General features: G+C 40.3%; 1 protein-coding gene across 6 annotated transcripts in view; it reads right to left on the bottom strand.

Annotated features, from left to right (window-relative positions):
* Positions 1 to 20320, bottom strand: part of RBM39 (RNA binding motif protein 39) — a 30416-nt gene extending 10096 nt beyond the window's left edge. Inside the window, exons 1-14 of one of the 6 annotated variants that reach the window (XM_063404799.1) lie at positions 20027 to 20319; positions 16806 to 16868; positions 16510 to 16582; positions 14909 to 14958; positions 11771 to 11965; positions 7869 to 8248; positions 6907 to 6972; positions 6747 to 6800; positions 5236 to 5353; positions 4493 to 4645; positions 3822 to 3959; positions 2219 to 2284; positions 1006 to 1210; positions 708 to 785 (exon numbers count right to left, since the gene is read on the bottom strand). In XM_063404799.1, coding sequence (XP_063260869.1) covers positions 708 to 785; positions 1006 to 1210; positions 2219 to 2284; positions 3822 to 3959; positions 4493 to 4645; positions 5236 to 5353; positions 6747 to 6800; positions 6907 to 6972; positions 7869 to 8128 — 1138 coding nt within the window. In that variant the 5' untranslated portion in view covers positions 8129 to 8248; positions 11771 to 11965; positions 14909 to 14958; ... (1 more) ...; positions 16806 to 16868; positions 20027 to 20319. Of the gene's footprint in view, positions 1 to 707; positions 786 to 1005; positions 1211 to 2218; positions 2285 to 3821; positions 3960 to 4492; positions 4646 to 5235; positions 5354 to 6746; positions 6801 to 6906; positions 6973 to 7868; positions 8249 to 11770; positions 11966 to 14908; positions 14959 to 16509; positions 16583 to 16805; positions 16869 to 20026 lie in introns of all 6 variants that reach the window. The other 5 variants (XM_063404800.1, XR_010081213.1, XM_063404796.1 and 2 more) reach the window with 5 other exon arrangements.
* Between the last annotated feature and the right edge of the window lie 700 nt (positions 20321 to 21020).

Genomic DNA, 21020 nt, shown 5'->3' with positions numbered 1-21020 from the left:
CTGCTTCATATCCTTTGTTCACAGTATTAATCAAAAGTAGCAAAAAAAAGTAACCTTCAGGGAGATTACTCACTGCTCTAGTACTCAAGACCCCATGAATCATTTGTTTTCCAGGTTTTCAGGTCAGCTATGAACTAAGCAGCAGCAATCATATCCCTCAGCCTCATTCCAGCATACCCACCTGCAGATCATACATACAACTATCACCAAATCCAAGCAACGCACACATATTCCCTGACATAAAATGCCTTTCCTCACAAGGATGTACACTGTAAAAACACTGCTGCCACCTTTGTGATGCATCCTCCATAAAGTCCTAATAATGTTCCTGCCCCTTGTACAGCTCTGTTTTCCCAAAGAGGTCGATCCCCTTCCAATTCTGAGCCTGCCATCTTTAACAGTCAACACTTACACTGCAGTAAAACATACAAATCCCCACTAGCACAGAGAATAGTGAAGAGATAAAGGTCTGGGATGAAAAACAGCATATTTGGAAAAAATATGCAAAGAGAATCACACCCATCCAAATTGTGATATACTGTCAGTACTTATTTGCTTACGGATTTGAAGTGTTCTACAGCTTGTAAAACATGCTGCAATACCTGTATTCTCATTTTAAAAGACCAAAAAACATAGTTAAGTACCTCCTGTCTCAAGATTATAAAGTAATTTTAAAAAATACATATATATAGGTCATAATTTCTTACCTGTCACAGCTCCAAAGGCCAAAGATCCACTCATCTGCAGAGCCTGCTGTGCAGCTGGAGGAATCTGCAAACCAGTACCTGGAATAGAACACAGAAAGACCTTGGACCCTTTCACTCAGTCAGCGATGCAGTAACAGAAGTATCAGAAATTTTCCTGTTGTCAGAAGATAAAAAATAACAGGCATATAAAAATGTCATACGCTTACGCTAACAGTTCTGTGGAGTGTTTTAATTTAAATTCTGCAAACTTCTTCATACATCAGCATTATCCAACATTGTTATCCAACACTGCACACACCTTCTGCAAGTCTTGCCATCAGCTGAAGGCGACCAGTTGTTCCCAAGTCAATTCCAGTCCGTTCCAACTCATCACTATCCAAAAATGAGCTAGCACTGGAAGCATCAGTACGCTCAGTTACGTGTCCAACTTTCATTGGCCTCCCAGCCAGTTCAAATCCATTGAGTTGTTCCAGGGCCTTTTTGGCACACTCAGAGTCTGAGAACTGTAGATTGGAAAAACACAAATTCAGTAATACTTGCCTACAGGATTCAGCAACGCTTCTACTGTATGTAATATCCACAATTAGGCAAATAGGAGAAACTCTAAGATAACAGCAACAAGCTAATGTAAATGTGCTTGGTATTTTTCATTTAAACCAAACACAGGCGTATTTTGGTATTTACCTTCTCATAGTTAGGTACTATATATTTAAATATATTGTTGAAATTACAGCATCTAGACACTGCCATCAACAGAAGTCATGGCTGTGGTTCTCTTTTGAGAGTGACACTCAATTCCTCTGCAACCATACAACTGCTATGGTATTACTGGTTATTCCTAACAGATGTTCTGCTTTATGCTGCGAAACATCAAAAGAAACATACAAGCATTTTATCAGTGTTAAAACCGTCAAGTATGAACTATATAGTAAGTTTGGTTTCATTTGTGTCCACATGCCAGAGGTCCCAGCCGAGACTTTTTTCCCCATGACAAATTGCCAGGTCAGTCAAGAAACTCAAGTTCACAAAACTGTGTACCTGAGGGTAAAGAGGAAAGATGTTTTCAACTGAAAGTTTCAGCCTCTAAAATTTTATTTCCCCTAAAAAGCTCAAATTCAATTATTTTCAGCTATAAAGAACACCAGTCTTTACTAGTGCCTTTGCCTGCAGAAGATAGCACTTGCGTTTGCAGGCACTGACTACAGAGGAAACTATTCCCATGTAAACACATTCATTGCTTATTCACAATACCCAGACAACTGTCAGAAACAAAGAAAAAAGCCGGTGCTGCATCCTGCAACATGACACTTCTAAAATGGGATATACAGAGTTATCAAGTAGCAATTTAGTAGTTCCTATTCCTATGTAACAAATTTATGTTTAATTTGTTTAGATTGCTACTATATAACCATCTAGATATACACAGGAAGGCTCATATATAGAGATATTCTCCTACACGGGAAGGTTACACTCAGAAATTGTCTTAAGAAACCCCACAATTCTAGTCATACCGTAATGAATCCATATCCCTTTGAGCGTCCGGTTTCACTGTCCATCATGAGCTGAATACTTTCAATCTAAAGATAAGAATAAAGCTATTTATTATCAGACATTTTGGAACAAGCCCCAAGATACCAGAACACAATATGAAAACAGTCCAAGTCAAATACACATACATGAATGGGAAACTATTATTTTTTAAAAGTAGTTTCTCATTCCTTCCTCATTTCAAAATAAGTATACAGTCAGCTCAATAGGCACTTGGATAATAAGACAGAAGCAGGTAAATATAATGGTTTTGAGCTCATCTACAGGTAGAGGCTTGGTCCCAATGCAGAATTCTAGCAAAATGAGCAGGCATACATGATCAGATTGTAACTGAAACATACTGATCATGGCACCTCACATGCTGAGAAACTCTGTTTTACAAACTAAGAAAAGCAGTATGCATGACTGATTTAAGAAAAAGCTGCGTATTTTAGTAACTATTGGTACATGGAAACTCCTAGAAGTTTATAGCTACTGAATTTAGAACACATCACTGAGTTACCCATTAGCCATAAAGCAGCATTTGGAAGGACTGGAGTATACAGAATAAGAAGGAAAGCTCTTCACAGGTCTCCCATACAAGCCTCCTAAACTACCTTAATCCTACTGCCAGACCCTGATGGCAAAAAAAACCCAAAAAACAAACCCAAACCACCAGAAGAGCAACCACATGGATTGAAATTTAATCAACTGTAGCAATTTTCCAGGGGTTTGCACAAGAGATTTAAAGGGATATTCATACTGAGTCTAAATAAAGCATGTGAAAAGCATTGCTATTACCTGTATGAGGCAGAGTTCATATCCAAAGACAGTAGGCAAAAACCTCAAACATTAACAGACCTCTTTTCACCCATTAAGAAGCATATCGAATATCTAACTTTTCCCCTGTCTAAATGATATATATCCCAGCACAGTAGGGCTAACATACTGTGACTCCACAGGAAACTTCAGGTTGTATCTGCTCACTTCCATATTTTTCTCTCCATAAACTTATTACTGTGCTGAATCCTGCTGCCTCAATGCTCAGGAGGTAAGAATGGGCCCAAGTCAGAGTTGTAAAGGACACACTGCCAGTTCATGGTCTTAACATCAGCTAAAGCTGCTGCAAAAAGTCATCAGAAACAGATGGTAGATAGTACTATTCTCAGAGACCTCAGCCCCAGTTCTGTGTTTTGTGCTTTAACACATGAAATGGGGCTTCCATTCACAATCCTGGAAAGGAAAGATACTACAAGTTGCCAGAGAAGGACATAACAGAGAATTTTTGTCTGGTTTCAAGGGTTTTTTATCCTGTTCTCTTATTTTAGGTATTCATTTAATTCTGAACTTTCTAAGACCTGCTGTTCAAATCCACTGGATATCAGCACAAATCCAGTTCTCATCTGCTCTCCACGATTATCCACATACCTAGGCCCGTGGATGCATAGGCAGAGCAGTGCAAGAAAGCCACAAGTGTTTTGAGTGTGAGTATGAAGCTGAACTATCTTCAGACGCTGCAAGTGCTCTACAACTAAGCTAGGGTTTCAAATAAACTATTCTAATACAACATGCCAAACTGAAGTTTACCCTGCCAAATGGCTCAAAGATTCCTCGAAGCATATCTTCAGTTATGTTGAAGTGTAATGATCCCACATAGAGCCTCATAGGACCAGCACTGCCCTTCTGCAGATTATTTGCCATTGCTGCTGCTCTGTTTTTTTCTGCCTAAGGAGAAAATAAAAATTCACCTTCAATAAGAAATTAATAAAAATTCCTAACATAAGAAGTAAGTATCTCTCAGACCCAAACTAGAAGATTCACCAAACATGCAGAAGCTGCTGCATGATCTGCTGTCTGTTCATCAGACTTGAACTTAAAAGCTACAAAACCCAAGACTGTGACCAAGTACACAGATAAGAGATTCCAAAAGCCTTCAAACTGAACTTCATGCAGAATTCTGGCTTCTACCTAGTAAATTATCTGGAAAGCACACACATAATATAGCCTTTACTTCTGTAACACTATGAACAATTTCTTTACTATTACTTGCTTAAGATCTGTATTTTCTTAATGCCTTTACACAACTTTGAATCTCTTATCTATGGGAAACAAAAGTCCATTATCACTAGGCTTAAATAATCATCGTTGTTAAGGTTTTCCAAACATTCAGTGGTAACCAAATTTTCAAACATTAAGTTTCTCATCAAGATACAGGAGGCATAACTGCATAAATAAAAATTAGGTTTACAATTCCTTACCTGTGATGCCTGTACTATGATAGGTACACCCAGGACTCTCTGTCCAGTCAGTCCTATTGCCAGGGGGACTGAACTAACATCAACAAATTCAACGTAAGCAATTCCCTTTGAACGTCTGGAATTTCTATCCGAAATCATTCGCACGTCACGAACCTGAAAGACAAGAATAGAGATGAAAATACTTTTAGACAGAAAGGAAAAAACCTAATGTAGCCTATTCCTCAGACACGTATTAATACTGAGATTTATTTGCTAAGCCAACAGCTTTAATTCTACAGCAGCATACACCTTTTTTTAACAAACATATTCCAGAGGCAATCCAGCATTAAAGCTGCAGTTTTGTTTTTGTATATGACAGAACTTGCAGCACTCTAATGGTTTACACCAGAGCCTTACAGCTGATAGAACAAATAAAGTTTTTCCAACTTAGTTACATGAATTTTCAAATTACACTATAACTGACAGACCTATCTGAAAAAATAAGAAAATATGAAAAATTAAGTCAGAATTGCGTCAACACGTTCTGTCTCACATCACATGAACAATGAACTACTGAGAAACTACATTTTCGTGTTCAAAGCTTTTAATAATTACTTCATCACTAATCCCTATTTGCACAGGTATAGGAAGCTCCAGAAAGCCACATGCTTACCATTCTGAAAAAAATACTGAACCTATACTCAAGTTGTACTAGGACAGCTTGAGCCAGAATTCAGAGTGATTTTAACCTCCCTATCAATTACCTTCCCTACTGTAGAGAAAAATTCTTCCAGGTCTCTTGGTCGAATTCTTGCAGCCAACTGCATACAGAACACTGTGCGAGCATCCCTCTCTTCAGGGGTAAGATTATCAATAGGTTCTCTGCAAAGAGTAAAGTTCAGTTAGAAAAATCAACAGAATTAAGATTACTCATCTCTGGACCACACATGAAACATTAAACAATCAGTATTTCACAGTCTGATGGGAAAAAAAATGCCTGCTGTATTAAAAAAAAGGCAGAGTTAAGAACTGAAGGGAATACTAAATATTAACATGGTAAAGTTATAACAGGACTAAGTACCTTATTTCAACTGTGAGTATCAAATATGACTGGAAAATTCCATTTTATGTGCAGAAGCATAAACTAAACAGAGGTACCATTTTGCTACTGTCCAGAACTGGCACCAGCTACCACTATAGAGCTTGCATGTTCTTTTCGTCAAAAAGATGGAAGGACAAGAACACAAAGGCAAACAGGGTGAACTAGCACAGACCGGCTGTGCAAATGCTCAGAACAAGTAGGCTAGGCTAGGCTTTGCCAACTCTCATCCTGCATTTACCCAGTCACCTTCGAATCACTACAGCTACCACATAAAACAAGACTGACATCCATGTAAATAGAACCCCCAGTCCTCATTTCATAGATTCAGCTTGCTAACCCATAAAGAAGTATGAATAGTCAATTATTTGATCCTTGACACATTAAGAACTAGAATAATTTTATTTAATACTGAATTGTTAGCTGAAATAAAATGCACCATAATGCATTTTTAATACTTTAACATGTTAAAGCTTCAAATCTAAACAAATCGGACTTGTACTCAAGTACAAGTTACACAAGAAGTAGCACAGTGGATCCTGGACTGAGTTTCCAGCCATGTAGTATGTATTTTTATTAAAATAATCACATAGATATTAATCACAGAGAAAACACAATAAAAATTTAAACCAAATTATCTCAGTAAGTATGTGTCAGTCATTGAAAAACAAAACGAGATTGGTTAAATTTAACTGCATTAATGTGAGAGAATAATCTGATTAGCAGCTATGTAAATCCTATTCCCTTAAATAAGAAGCCCAATGGATAAGCAGCTCCAGACTGCAGAGGCATATAGCCTCACAACAAATAACACAAATAAATACCAGACAGCAAAACAAAGCATTTGTACTCTCCCATTCCATACTCTAAACTACTAAGTACAACTTAGCAGAAAAGCTAATTTAAATCACCATTAATGGGGAAAAGATTGAGAATACAGAAACACAAAAAACAAATCAAGACTTGTTTTGCAAACTGATATTATTTACAACCGTTTATGACATGAGAGAAAGCAACATGATCAATGCTCTTCTCTCACTGGCTTTCTGAATGAATTCCAGCATCACTTAATGAGTGTAAGCTGGAGAGCAAGTAGTCATACATTCATCATCGCTTTTCCAACTTCAACTGGACAAAAACAAACAAATCCAATCACACGTAAAGAGTCATACATACCTAACAGGGCTTTTGTCTTTTCTGAAAGGACTTTTGCTTCTGGAGCGACGTCTGCTAAAAAGAAAGATCAAGGAGATTATAACAAAATCTTCCAATATACCACCCCTGGTTCTAAACAAAACCTATGAATGGTGCAATGAAAAACAGAAAAGTCAAAAACCTTAATTTGATGCTGTGAGGCAGACCAATCTTCCCTCTGATGGCACTGTTGAATTTTGGGCCAGAACTATGGCAGAAGAAAAGATAAGACACCTGAGTACTTGAATTCAAGATTTCTGTACTCACATTACACTGCAAGTGCTCACCCACCCTTGCGTCTGAACTTGTCAGCATTTCCATTAGCAGCACCCACAGCATGCATAAGATTATAAATTGGTTATCAATACATGCAACACTTCAGACCATAAGGCACCGAATATGATCCCCTCGCACTTTCACCTGCATCACAAAATCCCAGAATACACAGGACTCTTCCATGAGCCAGTCAGTCACGGCACATTTGTATGTGCAAACTATTCCAAGCTACAGTTCCTGTTATAACCATTTTCACCTGTTTTTTTGTCCACATGCAAGTTCTACATACTGATGACTGCAAAGCATAATATTCATGGCCTGGAACTCAGCCTCAGAGCTGTATGTCAAGTGATGCTGCCAGGATTACTTTTTTAAGCATAACATTTCCAAATCAGAAGTTCCATGAAATTTAAAGTGCAAGAGCAAACTAAAGTGGCTCCATGCAGACACCTGCAAGAGACACACTTATTAATGTTGTCTCGGTTCTCACCACTGAAGTGCTGCAAATATGTAAATGAGACTTCCTTAAAATTCCTAATGGCCATCAAACCACAGAAGCAGTGAACCCAGCAGCCAGCTGTATACAGACACGTAACCACAAAAGGAATCCAATCTCTTGACTGAATTGAATTTAATACTCCAGGCATCACAGAGTCTGCTAGATCAAATTGTAATCTGCCCTGTGCTTCCATGTTAAGGACAGTCCTCTTGCTAGTTAATGGGGTACCCAGGAACAAACTGTGACACACACAGTAAGATTCATCCTATCATGTTCTCCCTGAATTTGATCTCCTGGTAGAGAGTTGTTCAAAAGGCAAAGAACAACACCTGTTAACATTCTTCCTGTATCTCCACCAAGCGCAGAGGCACTGCTGCACAGACTGAACGCTGTGCACTGGGCTTTGGCTTTCCATCTGTACACAATTGATTCTGCTGTGGCTACAAATTGATGTGTAACACCCTGAAAGACACGGCGGGCTGAAGATATTAAGTAGTCTTTCACTAAATCCATTTGGCCACGCAATTTGTCTGAAAAACGTCTTCTTGCTCCTCAGTGGAGCAGTAATGCTTATAGTTAAACTCAGCATCCACCACAAGAAGGAGGATGCCCATTTTTAAACATGTCATGACACAGGTGGAAGTAGTGGGCCAAGATCCAAAATCGTGCTGGCCAGGTTAAAGCAAGGGAAATATGGCCCTGTACAACACTGGAAAAAAAATAAAGAAAAAGACCATTTAGAAACTACTTATTAAGAGAAGATAACTACTTATTAAGAGAAAATAAGACATAAAACACAGGCAACATGTTGAGACAAGATCACTATTGATCAAAACCAGACTTTTTTTGCCTAGAATAAATTACTCCATTTCCTGCTCAAGTCCAGACAAATTATTGCTGGGACTGTCCATTCAGGGTCTTCAGTATCTGTGGCACAACTGCCAAATCTGCATCTGGAAATACTGGTACTAATTTCAGAAGTCACCTTCTTATCACACATGGGATTACCTTGCACCTTCACATCTGACGTAAAACATGGTGCTCTCCATTTCAATGCAAATACAGCCAGACAAACCAATTACAGCGACTCGAGAATACTAACATGCAGACCAACTAAACAATAATAAATAATTAAGATGGTGAGTTTTCAAGGAAATGGTTAAAGAAATATTTTAAGTATTTGTCTAAACCTAATGAATAAGAAAACCAAAACACAAACAACTGAGAAGTAACAGTTTTCAAATACATGCACAAAGCGGGAAGGGGGGGGGGGGGGAGGGAAGAGAAAAAAAGGCCAGGGGAAACCCACCACAACTCCAAAAATCTCCATTTTCACTCTTGACTAGTACTATTTTATTTACAGAACTCCATGAGGGCAACACTAAGAAACCCCAGACCACTGGAACAGACCAAACAGAAAGCTGCCTAGGGCAAGGTGAGAGCCCAAATTACCTTCTCAAAATCCCTTTTCAATAGTATTCTCAATAGTGTTTTTCTAAGGAGACTTGCTTGTAAAGCTGTAGATCTCAAGTAAAGATTCTTCTTTGCTTCTATTGTCTCTACAATTGTTGCCCAGTTCCTGCTAACCTGTATGGAAGCACCATGTCATAAGCCATTAATCTCTATGTCTAAGGAGTCACCTTCTTTGTAAGCCAAAGACCCGTGTGCAGCCAAAGCACACACTTTCACAAAACCTACGTGATGCCACGTGGCCCAACAACGGTCAGGTCAGAAGACAGCCTGCAAATTATCAGCTTCTGCGTGTTCATTCACATTCAAGACTCTGACAAACAATGTCGGACAAGGCAAACTTTGGCTAACAAAGTCCAACAGAATCACAAGGAACTTCCAGTCATCATTGTAATAAACCTGTTTTCCTAACAGCTTTGTCTAAATTCTTGGTTTCAGAACAGAAATAGGATGGTCTAAATGACTTCTACTGTGTGTTAGCAGCAGCTGGGATTTGCCCAACATAATAAACAAGACCACTCAGTCAAGTTCTTTCTCCTAAGAGATCTAATGATTGATATGATACACCTATGTAACATTCAAGGGACAACATATGTGAAAATAACACGAGAAAAAAACCCCTGTGAACACTAAGCAGTGCAGTCACCTAATTTTAACCTAATTTTTAAAAATTCAAAGCATTTAACCACAATTTCAAGCCTAAAGTGAGAAACTCAAGGTTTGAGCCTCTCTGTGGCACTCTCTTCTCCTTTTCTTTCAGAAGTACCTATACTAAACTTTTTTCTCACTATTGCTGAGATGCCTCCTAACTGCTCCCAGTCCCAAAACCATCTCAGTTTACAGATACCAGCTTGAAAATGAGCTTTTATAAAGCTCATGAGAAAGACCACAAGGAGGACAAAGAATAAAAATAAGATAAAATAGAAGCCATAAAGCAATTTGATCTGCATGCTGCAGTCAGCAACAACCCTGTCAGCAGTAACTCCAACCCAGAATCACCGGAATAGCCCCACAAGGAGAGATTCTAGAAATAAATTCTCCAGCCAGAAAGAGTACTCTGACAATAAGTGTCAGGATAGCAAAACAGACTCCTTGCAACTACTTACCTTTCCGGCATAACATATCTCAATTCATTAAAACAGGCATGGGTTATTGTAGTAACATCAATATTTTCAACCTCTACTTGCAGAAATTATTTTGGAAGACCAAAACACTGGAACTCCCAAATTTCTCCAGGTGGAAAACTTTCTCACCCAGTGACAACAAGAAAAACAAAGAATAAAACCCTTCAACATGGCTGGAACCATGCAGCAACTCCCAACTACAAGACGAGACAAAAGACATCCTCTCCACACAACACTGCACTGGAGGGAAGGAGACCAGCAGGCTCCATATACAGAAGGCTGAAGTGTTTGATCAAGGTCCTCTATACCTTGAGCCACAACAGTGGCATTGGCATAACCCAACCAGCTACTGTAATCTTACAGGTGCCAAAGAGTTGTAGGGAAACAACTCCTCACTGCTGAAATCTACAGCTGAAGCCCAGAGCAGTGTACAGAGGCTCTGAAGCAGGGCTGATATATTCTGATCCCCACATACATAGGACTGATGATGCACAAGATGCCACTGCACCTTAGAGGACCCAGGAACTGCAATAGGTTTTCACACTGAAAATGTCAGCATCCAGGCGACTTAGCACAAAGTGAGATCCTGAGACCTCAGGAGGTTTTGTTTGCAGTCCTTGAGAACAAAAAGCCCCAAGAGAAACATTCATGTGCACAAAACTGCGCAAGCCTACAATTTATAAGAAGGTAAATGTCTGCTGCTCTAACATCTTGAGAGATTTCTGTATCATGGATGGCATTACATGTCATGATTAAAAAAATACATCCTTTACAAATGCCTTCTTTTTACATGATCTTGCATTCCAAGATTTGACAACAGTTGAGATGAGACCCAGACAACAGCATAGACAAAGAGCAGCCTCAGGCAATCAATGACAGTCAAGTACACCATCCAGTTCGAACTGTGTTTCTGCAGAGAGGCAGTGGGAAGCAAAAGGGAGAGCTGCAGTACAAACAATCAGAAATTATACTAATGAAAAAACATCTTTTGAGAATTGATTTACAAATGCCTAGAACTACCTGTTGCTGAAGTTCTATGAAGCTAAATATCTGAGAGGAACAAAAGAGTTCTTGTCAGCCTCTAAACAAGTCTGAGAAAAAAAAGCAGGGCAAATATGCAACACATGGGCACTGCTAACACAAGATGCTCCCAGTATGGATGCATAAACATGGAGTATGTTTTTGTGAATATCCATTTATGAAGGTAATGTTCAAGAACAGCAAGACAGTAAAACTCTCTAGTAATACAAAAAAATAAAAGAAGTATGACCCTGTAACCAAATTAAAAGATTACTATTTGTTTTCTGACCATTAAACCACCAAGTTCATATACTAAAAATAGTTAGGACATGGAGAGAATTTGGTTGATACATTGATTTTTTGATAAACTCTGTTTTCCAGTCAGCTGTTCACATTCTTTCACTTGCTTTCCCATGTTAGGCTAAGAATGAAAACTAGAAGAGGAATATTACTGTCCTCCTCTTTTTCACTCTATTTCTTGACATTCTTCAACCTTAACCTCTCACCTTCTTTTGTATGATAATTATGGACCAATCTAGAAAGCAGAGTGTCAAACTTTAACCTTTCACATTATAACACTGAAGCAGCACACATGCAATTCTGAACAAATAACCTACTAGGGACTTCTATAGCGGCCTCTGAATCTGCGATCTCTGCTTCTAGACCGGCTGCGTCTGCGTTCTTTGCTTCTGCTCCGTTTCCTTTCCCGGCTTCTGCTCTTTTTCCGTTCCCGATCTCGGCTCCGTTTGCGTTCCTTACTTCTGCTCCTCTTTCTCTCATGGCTTCGACTTCGGCTCTTGCTCTTTTTCCTCCTGACAAAAAAGAAGCATAACTTCAGTTGCACACATAATTCAGTGTTATTTACCCCACATTCCACAGTTCCTCTGATGTCACAGACATTGACAGGGAAAGTTTCGACCTGCTGGTACTTATACTTCTTTTGTTAAATGGGTGGCTAAGCATGTCACCAATCTTCTACCATAAGCCACATGAAGCCTGCAACAGCACATCTTCATTTTAAATTTTTTAATGGCCAGAGAATGCTTTCAGAAGAGCAGAAGAACTAGAAACCCATTTCCTGTGTTAGACCTAGTACATAGCAGTTGCAGTACTTCATGTGGCATTCAAACACACTTGAAACACAGAGCTTCATGATTCTAAGAACAAATTATATAGCAAAGTAAAACAAAACACAACAAAAATAGAAAAGAAGAGGCAAGTCTGGGGGAAAGGAAGGTTGCTTCCCATTAATACTCTCAGGCAATAATATTTTACATGCTGCTTTAAGAGTTTAGCTTCCTATTCCTACCTGCTATTCCTACTCATAAGCCACTTGCTTTTTAAGTCTATGGCTTGCGTTTTGGGGCAAACTGGTTCTGGTTTGGGGCAAACTGCAGATTTTTGTAACTTTACCAATTTACTTCAAAAATTGAATCTTATAAAACCTATATGTCAATTATACATCATATTTGAAAAAGAGTGAGCAACTGTTCCATTATTGATTTGGATTGTTCACAATTTTTTTCCATCTCAGCCTCAGACCACCAAGGAGTGGTGGTCTCCTTAGAGTATCCTAGTTTCTAAAATATATCTGTAGGTATACATAAGGCACGTTAAACAGATGCTCAAGCCATTACCTAATATAGCAAAATAATCAACTTTGCTGCTAAACTTTAAAAGTTCAAAACACCCTTTGTCACTAATCTTTCATCTTCCTCCTTATGGGCCTTCTGATTGCATATATCATCTTTTCTCAACACGGTCACTCACACTCTCAAAAACTCCTCTAAAAAAGGGCATGTGGATTACAAAAAGTTAATCCCTGTGGCTTTCTATGGCTATGTATAAACTAAAACTTCTAGTTAGTTTCAATTTCTGATATTAAAAAATCTCTCACCTACCATATCTAACTGAGCCTAATTACTAATAGCTTTTGCTCTGAAATCTCCACCTAGGAAGGCCCATTCAAACTATCTTAGTATTTACCTCTGAAGACAAATATTTGGCAATTACACTTTAAACACTAGAACATTTCTTTTTTTTTCTTATTTGTCACAGGCCATTAGTTTCTTTAACATTTTTGTATGGACACAGAAGATGCTGCATCAAAACCTGGTATTCAGAAGCTTCACAATTTCTGATAGTTCTCTATTTCTGGGTGGTGTCATCAGCATCACTTAACCACATTTCCTGCTGAAATACAGTTTGTGATGGTTAGGCACACACTGTCCCTCTCCTCTAGGATCCATAATTTACCAACATTTCCCCAAGATATAACCCTAAAACACTCACTATTAAAATAGCTCTGAAAAACACTCCCTGGAGCTCACTATACTGGCCAGTACCAGTAACTAATAACCGCAGCCACTGTTCACCAATGACAACAGCTATTCCCTAACCAACAGAAGGAACCTGCTTTGCAGGCAAGGACTCCCAGCAGTCCAGATCCATGCTCTGCTTTCAAGTCTCAATTGAGCTGGATCTACAGAGCAGACATCTAGTAAAAACACAGATCCTTAATTCTTCCAATTAGTAAAATGGACATTCAAGTATGATTTCACACTTACTACAAGTTGCACTTTTTTTTTTAAGTTGCTGATGTTTGCTGTGGATTTTCCTGACAGTTTTAATCTTATTTCAGTATTTGCCCAACTGAAGGAGATAAAATACCATTTGGACACAATTTATTGTTTTAAAGCGAAGCAAGAAGTCTTGTAAACTCCACATACACCTTTGTCTTCTGTAAAAGAGTACACTATCACACATCACAAAGTACTTCTTAAAAGATTATAGGGAACAAGAACTGTATCAAAATGAACTTTTAAGGCTTAAAAATATTGATAGCAGCTGCTTTTGATGGGGTTGTAGAGGTCTCAGTATTTAGCATGAAAATTATTTTCACAGTATTATTTAGAACACAAGTAAAAGGTATGATCAATTTTAGATAATTTGATTCCAACCTAAGTCTGGCCTTGGAATGGGATTAATTTTCCCAAATATTTATGGACCTGAGAAGAAACTTTCTTTGGAGTACTTCAGCATGTCAACTGCATGATTTCAGAAGGTGACAACAGCATACATGCTTACCTCAGTGCACTTCTGTAATACACAGCTAACTTGTTGCTGTTTAGTCAACTACCAACTTCGTAATTGTTCTTTTTACATCAATTACCCCTTCATCAAATGATGCTTGTAAGGTAAGGAACTTATTTTACAGACTTAAAAACTTTTTGGGTATCAGCAGGTGTTCGCACCCTAGAATTATGCTTCCTGAACAAGGTGGACTTGTACTCTTGTTTTGTAAAAAACTTAAAATATAAATTTAGATGTTTTCAAAAGGCAAGGATGAGGAGAATAGAGCAAGGCGATTCAACACCCTCTACCTTTTCAAGAAAGCACCAGTGTCTTTACCTACTTTTAACTGCTCCAAATCACAATTTCACAATTCTACAACAAATAATTTTTAAAATGCAAAATCCATTGCACAGTTAAAGTAACAAAAAGAATTTAAATATGCTGAACATACCACGTCTGTATTTTTATCTGATGCTACATGAATGTTTCCGCAATTTTGATTACATCAGTTGCAAAGGGTATTAACTACACTCTCAAACAAAAGAAAATTTCCAAATAGCTGCAAACTGCATATACCAAGCTTTTTCAAATTATTTCCTTAAACACTACTGACATGGATTCACAAGTTCACAAAAATCAGCAGCCTCTACCCAAGTGTAGGAAACTGAGAAAATACTTACTTCTTGCTGCGTTCTTCATGGCCATTGGCACTGCTCAATTTGTTCTCATCCTAAGCAGGGTTGATAGAAGAACATCGTGAGGACGAAGCGGAAATATTTCAAGTGGTCAAAGGGTAATGGGAATAGGAATAAGAAAATAAAAAACAAAAATTTTAATACTAAATTACTTGTTTACAGTTTAATGTGGAAAGCTTTAGAAAATTTAAGTAGGCATGTTTTACCACTTTGCTGCTTAAATTTAAGTCATACAATTACAAAATACAAGACTTACATCATTTAAAAGTGTGCATTAAATTGTAGATACTTCCTTACATGTTTTAGAGAGCAAGTTATCCTGTAGAATTCAGCACTCAAGTGGCTAAATGTTATTTCTATAAAATTTAAGAGGAAGTCTGAGGTGTTTGTGAGCCCCTCTGATTAGTACCAAGGCTATATCTCTGCCTAAGCCCCGTGGCTACACTAGCAGCCAGCCACTATGGATTTCCTGTGACCGATGCCATTCCCGAGATCTTCACTCATTTTCGTTGAAGGGTTGTAAGAGCTTGATGTCACCTCTGTCACACATCTCGCCCTGAAGCAAACAGGGATTCACACTGCTTTAGTAACGTCGACTCCCAAGAAAGCCATCAATAATCCACCAGTCCAGCCTAAACATTCCCTATTTCCATACCTGTTTACATGGAAAATATCCATGTTAAGCCAGGACACAAGAATTTTAACAAAACAGTTCACAAATTTCTCTTCAAGATGTAAATGTAACTGCTAAATATTACATAAACTAAATAGACCACTTAAAACTTACAAATGCTCATCCAAAATTCATGACACGGTTGTAATGAACACTGCAAAACAGACTAACAATAGCTGCTATATAACTTATACACTGACTTTACAGTGTAATCACATTGGTTACATCAAAAGTACAATTCCTAGGCAACTTAAACTTATATACATTTCTTTCAAAATCGGTGCTAAATCATGCAGTCTGTTAACACTTCACCACCACCTGGTGGAAAACAAAAAAAGACAGTATTCATTTGCTGCTGGTTTAAGTGAAAGACATCACTAAGCTAAATGATAAAAATTTCACAGAAAAATTGACATTTCCTAATTAAACAACTAAGACAGAAGAATACAAGAGCTTATATCAGAATGACACTGAGACTGTGATACTGTCTTTTACTTGCTAAGAACATTCTATTCAGGGATCCAAGAATTTCTGTAAAATCGTTCGCTCAGCAATCGATTTTCATCTGCCCTGTTGAAAGATTAACCGCCAGCAGCCTCCTGCATTAAAAGCAAGTCCCACTCTTCTCACACTGAGCAGATTGTTCAAATATTTACTTGCTGTGGGACTGGTGAAAAGGTTATTCTTGGAACCCTGCTGTTTTTCCAAAGCACTGCATTCACCTTGTTGCTATACCAAACTAGACTTCACAATTTTAGAGGAAAAGTTTTAGGATTTTGGTTTCTGGGGGTTGTTTTGGTTTTGTTTAGATGGTTTTTGGTGGATTTCTTTTGTTTTGTTTTGATTGTGTTTGGTGGATTTTTTTTTTTAACCTAGGGGACCACGGTACAGCGATACGTCACTCAATTACTACCTTATGATTGACAGTTCACACTGGAATCAAAGGTGAATTCATGGGAGTAGAGGTGAGATATCGTTAGGCAAGTCTACAAAGAGAGATAGATGGGCATTTATTCATCACGCTGAAGTGAAACTACTGCACAATATAATTACATTAACAGAATATATTAACTTGAAAGTTACATGTAATGTATGTCCAATAAGATAAATCATGAGGGCTCCAGGGATGTTAGTTTACAGTTCAGCAGTAGTTTCATGGATAATGCTAAATTAAGGTGAACAGGACCTCACTGGCACATTTTTTCTCACCTTCTTGTAAGGAGCTTCAAGCATTGCTTCAATATCAATATCATCAGCCATTTTTCAGGACACCTGAAAGAAGAAGCAAATTCCACCTGAGTTGGAAAACACCCTTGCACTTTATATTCCAAAAGCTTTTATTTAAGCGGACATCACTGCATTGGCTCAAATTCACAAAACAGTATTTTGCTGGTTATTACCAACAAAAACTGGAATGAAGTTTTGCACTGTGAAATGATAATGAATGTGTGCAAAGTAATTATAGCTGCAAACAACAAAATGTGATTGAACACCATTAGCCAGAGGAAACCCCAGAGGTATTCCACCAATTTCTTTCAAAACAAAGAGCACGGCATATTTATGACACAGAAACGCAGCTCTGGTGGCCATCTTGAGAAGTGCTAGAGCTTGAGCAAAGGACAATGAACAATCAGGCAAACATGTTAACAGCTCCTAGCCTTTGCCACCATCCTTTACCAATTTCAGCATGTGGACATCAAGGTGCCTTAAGAAATGCAGCCTCCTGCATAACAGGGGTCATCGGAAAATGGTTATGATTCCAGCACTAAGAGCTACTAAAGCATACACAAAGTCCATCCAGTCTGGAACTTCAGGCCTCAAAACAAAAAGATCCACCACACTACGTAACACTTGACATTTTGGGTCTAGCTACTCCTCTTATTTTCCAGTTTCAACTCCTTTATATAATTTTATGTTCACTATACTCTGAATCACTTTGACACTTGATTTCCTCTCCCTATGCAGCTTTGCTATTAAGCACCTCTTAAATCTCTTGGCATTAAACTTAGCTATACAACTTCTTCAAATCTCTTGGCTGAAGTTTCTCTTCTTTTTCTTTCTTAAGCTCAAGAATGGCCAGTCCTCTAGATCCAAGTCTGACAGCCCAACACCAAGGATTTGTATGTGCACAATAAAATGGATTTTTAATCATACAGGTTAGTTCTTGCACCTTGACTACAGGCACTGTTGCAGAACTGTGCTGTCTAAAGCCCTGGGCAGAACAATGAAAATGCTCAAACTTGTCAAGATCCTTTACACTGGTCACTTAAAATGTCGTAATTGAAACTATTTTACCAGAGCTGCAGCACATCAGACCCTGGCTCAAGGATACATTCCAGAAAAAAACACCATCCTCAAAAGCAGGATCACAACACTGGAAGCTCACACTCAATTACTTAACTGAGGCACATTAACCTCATTTTCTGATTATTACCTGTTGGGCTATAGTGCTATCACTTACAGATATGTCTGTACTTCCTTTAAGTGTAATGGCTCAATTTTACTTCTTACTACCGTATTTATAGTCAGCTTTTCAAGACATCTATATACATCGCACGTGATTTAACTCACAGCTGTTATACCAGTATGACATAGAAATTGCACATCAGTGTAATTAAGGGCCATGAAAAAGTCAAATCCAGAATTCTACAAAAAGAATTCCCACCGGTGACAACTCCCACCCAAAATTACATTTTCAGATGTGTAATTTAGCCAGCTACACTTGGGGAGAAATTCTTCATCCTGAAGAGGAGTGGCCATAATAGGGACCATCAAATCCTGAATGGCATGGAAAAGAGCAGAGAATGACTACCACTGCATTCACCTAAATAATGAGTGAATGAACTATCATCCAGTGGATTCAAAACAATGGTCATTATTCACAAAGCATTTAGCCATTGAATTCACTGCTGAAGGGCACTGTAGATCCTAACAAAGAAAAAGAAGCACATGTAATCTTAAAAAAAAAGAACAAAAAAACAAAAAAAACCAACCAAACAAACAAAAAAAGTTTAAAGAAAATGGTTTTCATTAAGCAAAGGCTTGCCTCGTGACCCTGAACCACAGCTAACTGACAACTAAGGGCACAAAGAGAGAACTGTCAATTCGTGACTGCATTGTGCATTCTTTTTTTGGCATTTACTGCTGGCCACCATCACTGACAATCTCCTGAGCTGCCTGGACCTTTGGCCTCACCTCAGCAACCTGTACCCTTTGTACTCTTTACAAAACACTTCCACTGGCACAACACCATGTTAACAGAGTACCTTCTCTCTCTGTGTAACACAGTCCTGTTATTAGCCCTGCAATGCATACATGTAATGCCACATATAAAGTTGAAACTATTTTTTGAAAAAAACAAACGAAAACTCATAATAATTTCAAATTACAAAGAAGTCCTGACAGATTTTCAAGTATCTTTTATTAAACACCGACGCTCCAAATAATTTTCCTAAAAGTCTTTCAGCTTTCTCAGAAAAGCTACGTATGACAATCTGGTTTGTAGAAGGGGCAAAAAATAACAAAACCACCCAAACAAGCAAACAAAAAAACACCAACAAAAAACCATCTCAAACCACTAAAACAAGAAAGGAATGAACTACATTTCGAACTTTGTGGATCTAAAGAAAACGTAAAGGGACAGAAAATTTACTGCAACCGAGTTCGTCACTATTTTGAAAAAAAACACTCTCTTTGTGCTGTACTGCATTACATAAAAGGAACTTTAAAAGTTCTCGTTCTCAAAAATATTTGTTTTAGAAATCCAGTGAATGACAATTCGACACGTTTTGCTTGTAGTGTCCTGGAAAAGCACCATAAAACTTTAAGGGGTACTCCGACGCCTCAGAAGGGGAGCTCGCCTCTTAGCAGGACCCATATGTCTGCAGGCAGGTCCCCAGCCAGAATTTCCACACGCTCCTGACACAATCGAGCGGAGTGAATTCGGTTTCTCAGAAACAGTGATGCCCAACGTTGCCTGCTCCGCCGTGGCTGCCCTCCCACCTCGCTCTTTCCAAAGACCTCCACTCCCGCCCGCCTGCAGCGGCCAGTGCTGCCCTTTCCGCCCGTCTTCCAGCGCCCCGTCTTCCAGCGCAACCAGCCCCGTAGCCGCTCCCGCCCGGTCCGTCTGCACCAGCGCCATCGCGGGAAACGGGGAGGGGGGGGGCTGGACGGGGGGAGCCGGGGCGGGGCAGCGCCATGCCGGGGGCAGCCGGGCCTGCTCGCGACGTGGCCACGGGAATAACCGAACTGCACGGGGCCAGGCCGAAGATGGACGGGCGCTCTGGCCCCGGTGAGTGGCAGAGCGGCCCGGCGGGCAGGGCCGAGGTGGCCATGGCGGCGGGAGAGGCGCAGACGCCCAGGCCGCAGCACTCCCCGGACCAGGCTGCCGTTCGCCCGGCGGCGGGGCCCGGAGCTCACCCGCGAGTTACCTGCGCCGCGGGCAGTGCGATCCTTGCTAGGGCCCCGAGGTCCGGCAGCGGCGGCTCCGGCGTCACTGCGCTGGCGGTGGGGAATGGGCCCGAGGGCTCAAGTACCTTCTCCAGGCGTCTGAATCTTAAATGGACGGCGGCGCTCAGGCAGCCCCGGGGAGCAGGCGACCAGGGACGGCGAGGGGCGGCCAGGGGCGGCGCGGCCGTGAGTCGGTCCCGATGCCGGTCTGGCCCTGTCTATGGCTCCGCGGCTGCTCCCGAAATGGCGCCCGGCCGCTCGCGGCTCCGCGCACGCACAGGGGTGACCAGCGCACCTCGCAGGGGCTCTCGCGAGATGCACGGCCAAACAAGCCCCTGCACTCCCGGGCTCGCCGCCTCTCGCGAGATATCGCGCCCGGAAGCAGTGGCTCAAATGGTCGCGAGATTTGTATAGACAGGTGGGCTTGTCACGCGCCTTTGCGCTCTCGCGAGGGCTCGCACGCCCGCCCAACGCCCGGCGGGAGGGGCCGAGGGGGGAGGCTGGGGCCGCTGTGGTGGCGTTGCGACTGCGTCCAGGGCCCGGGGCTCAGCGGGACTGCTGCAGCAATCCCGAGGCGCGGATGCCTGCGGGCTTGTGGAACTCCGATGCGTTCGGAGGAGCGGTTCCTTCCCTGGCTCTGAAGAGCCGTGTCCCAGATCCTTCAGAACATTCTGAGCCCCATGCCCAGACCTTGTCATAGGCTCTTGCTTTCCAGCAAACTAAAGTGGATTAGATTATGACATCGACAGGACGGTGAAGTTACTGTGTTCCTTCACCGGAGATTGTGCTGACGTGATTGTTTAATAGGGTCTGTGGTCTGATCTTCGGTCATTTGGGTGAGGACTTTATGTGGTTCAGTCAGATTAACAATGTCGGAAGGTGTTCGGCCTTACCCTTCTGCCAGAGACTGCACCTCCGTTCATGGGCCAGCAGGGTCTTGCAGATTTTTTAACCACTTCAATCTCAAGTAAAGCG

This window comes from Prinia subflava, chromosome 8 (assembly GCF_021018805.1).
Source record: "Prinia subflava isolate CZ2003 ecotype Zambia chromosome 8, Cam_Psub_1.2, whole genome shotgun sequence".
In the NCBI taxonomy this organism is placed as follows: Eukaryota; Metazoa; Chordata; class Aves; order Passeriformes; family Cisticolidae; genus Prinia; species Prinia subflava.
This window is presented reverse-complemented; position numbering and strand designations above follow the sequence as displayed.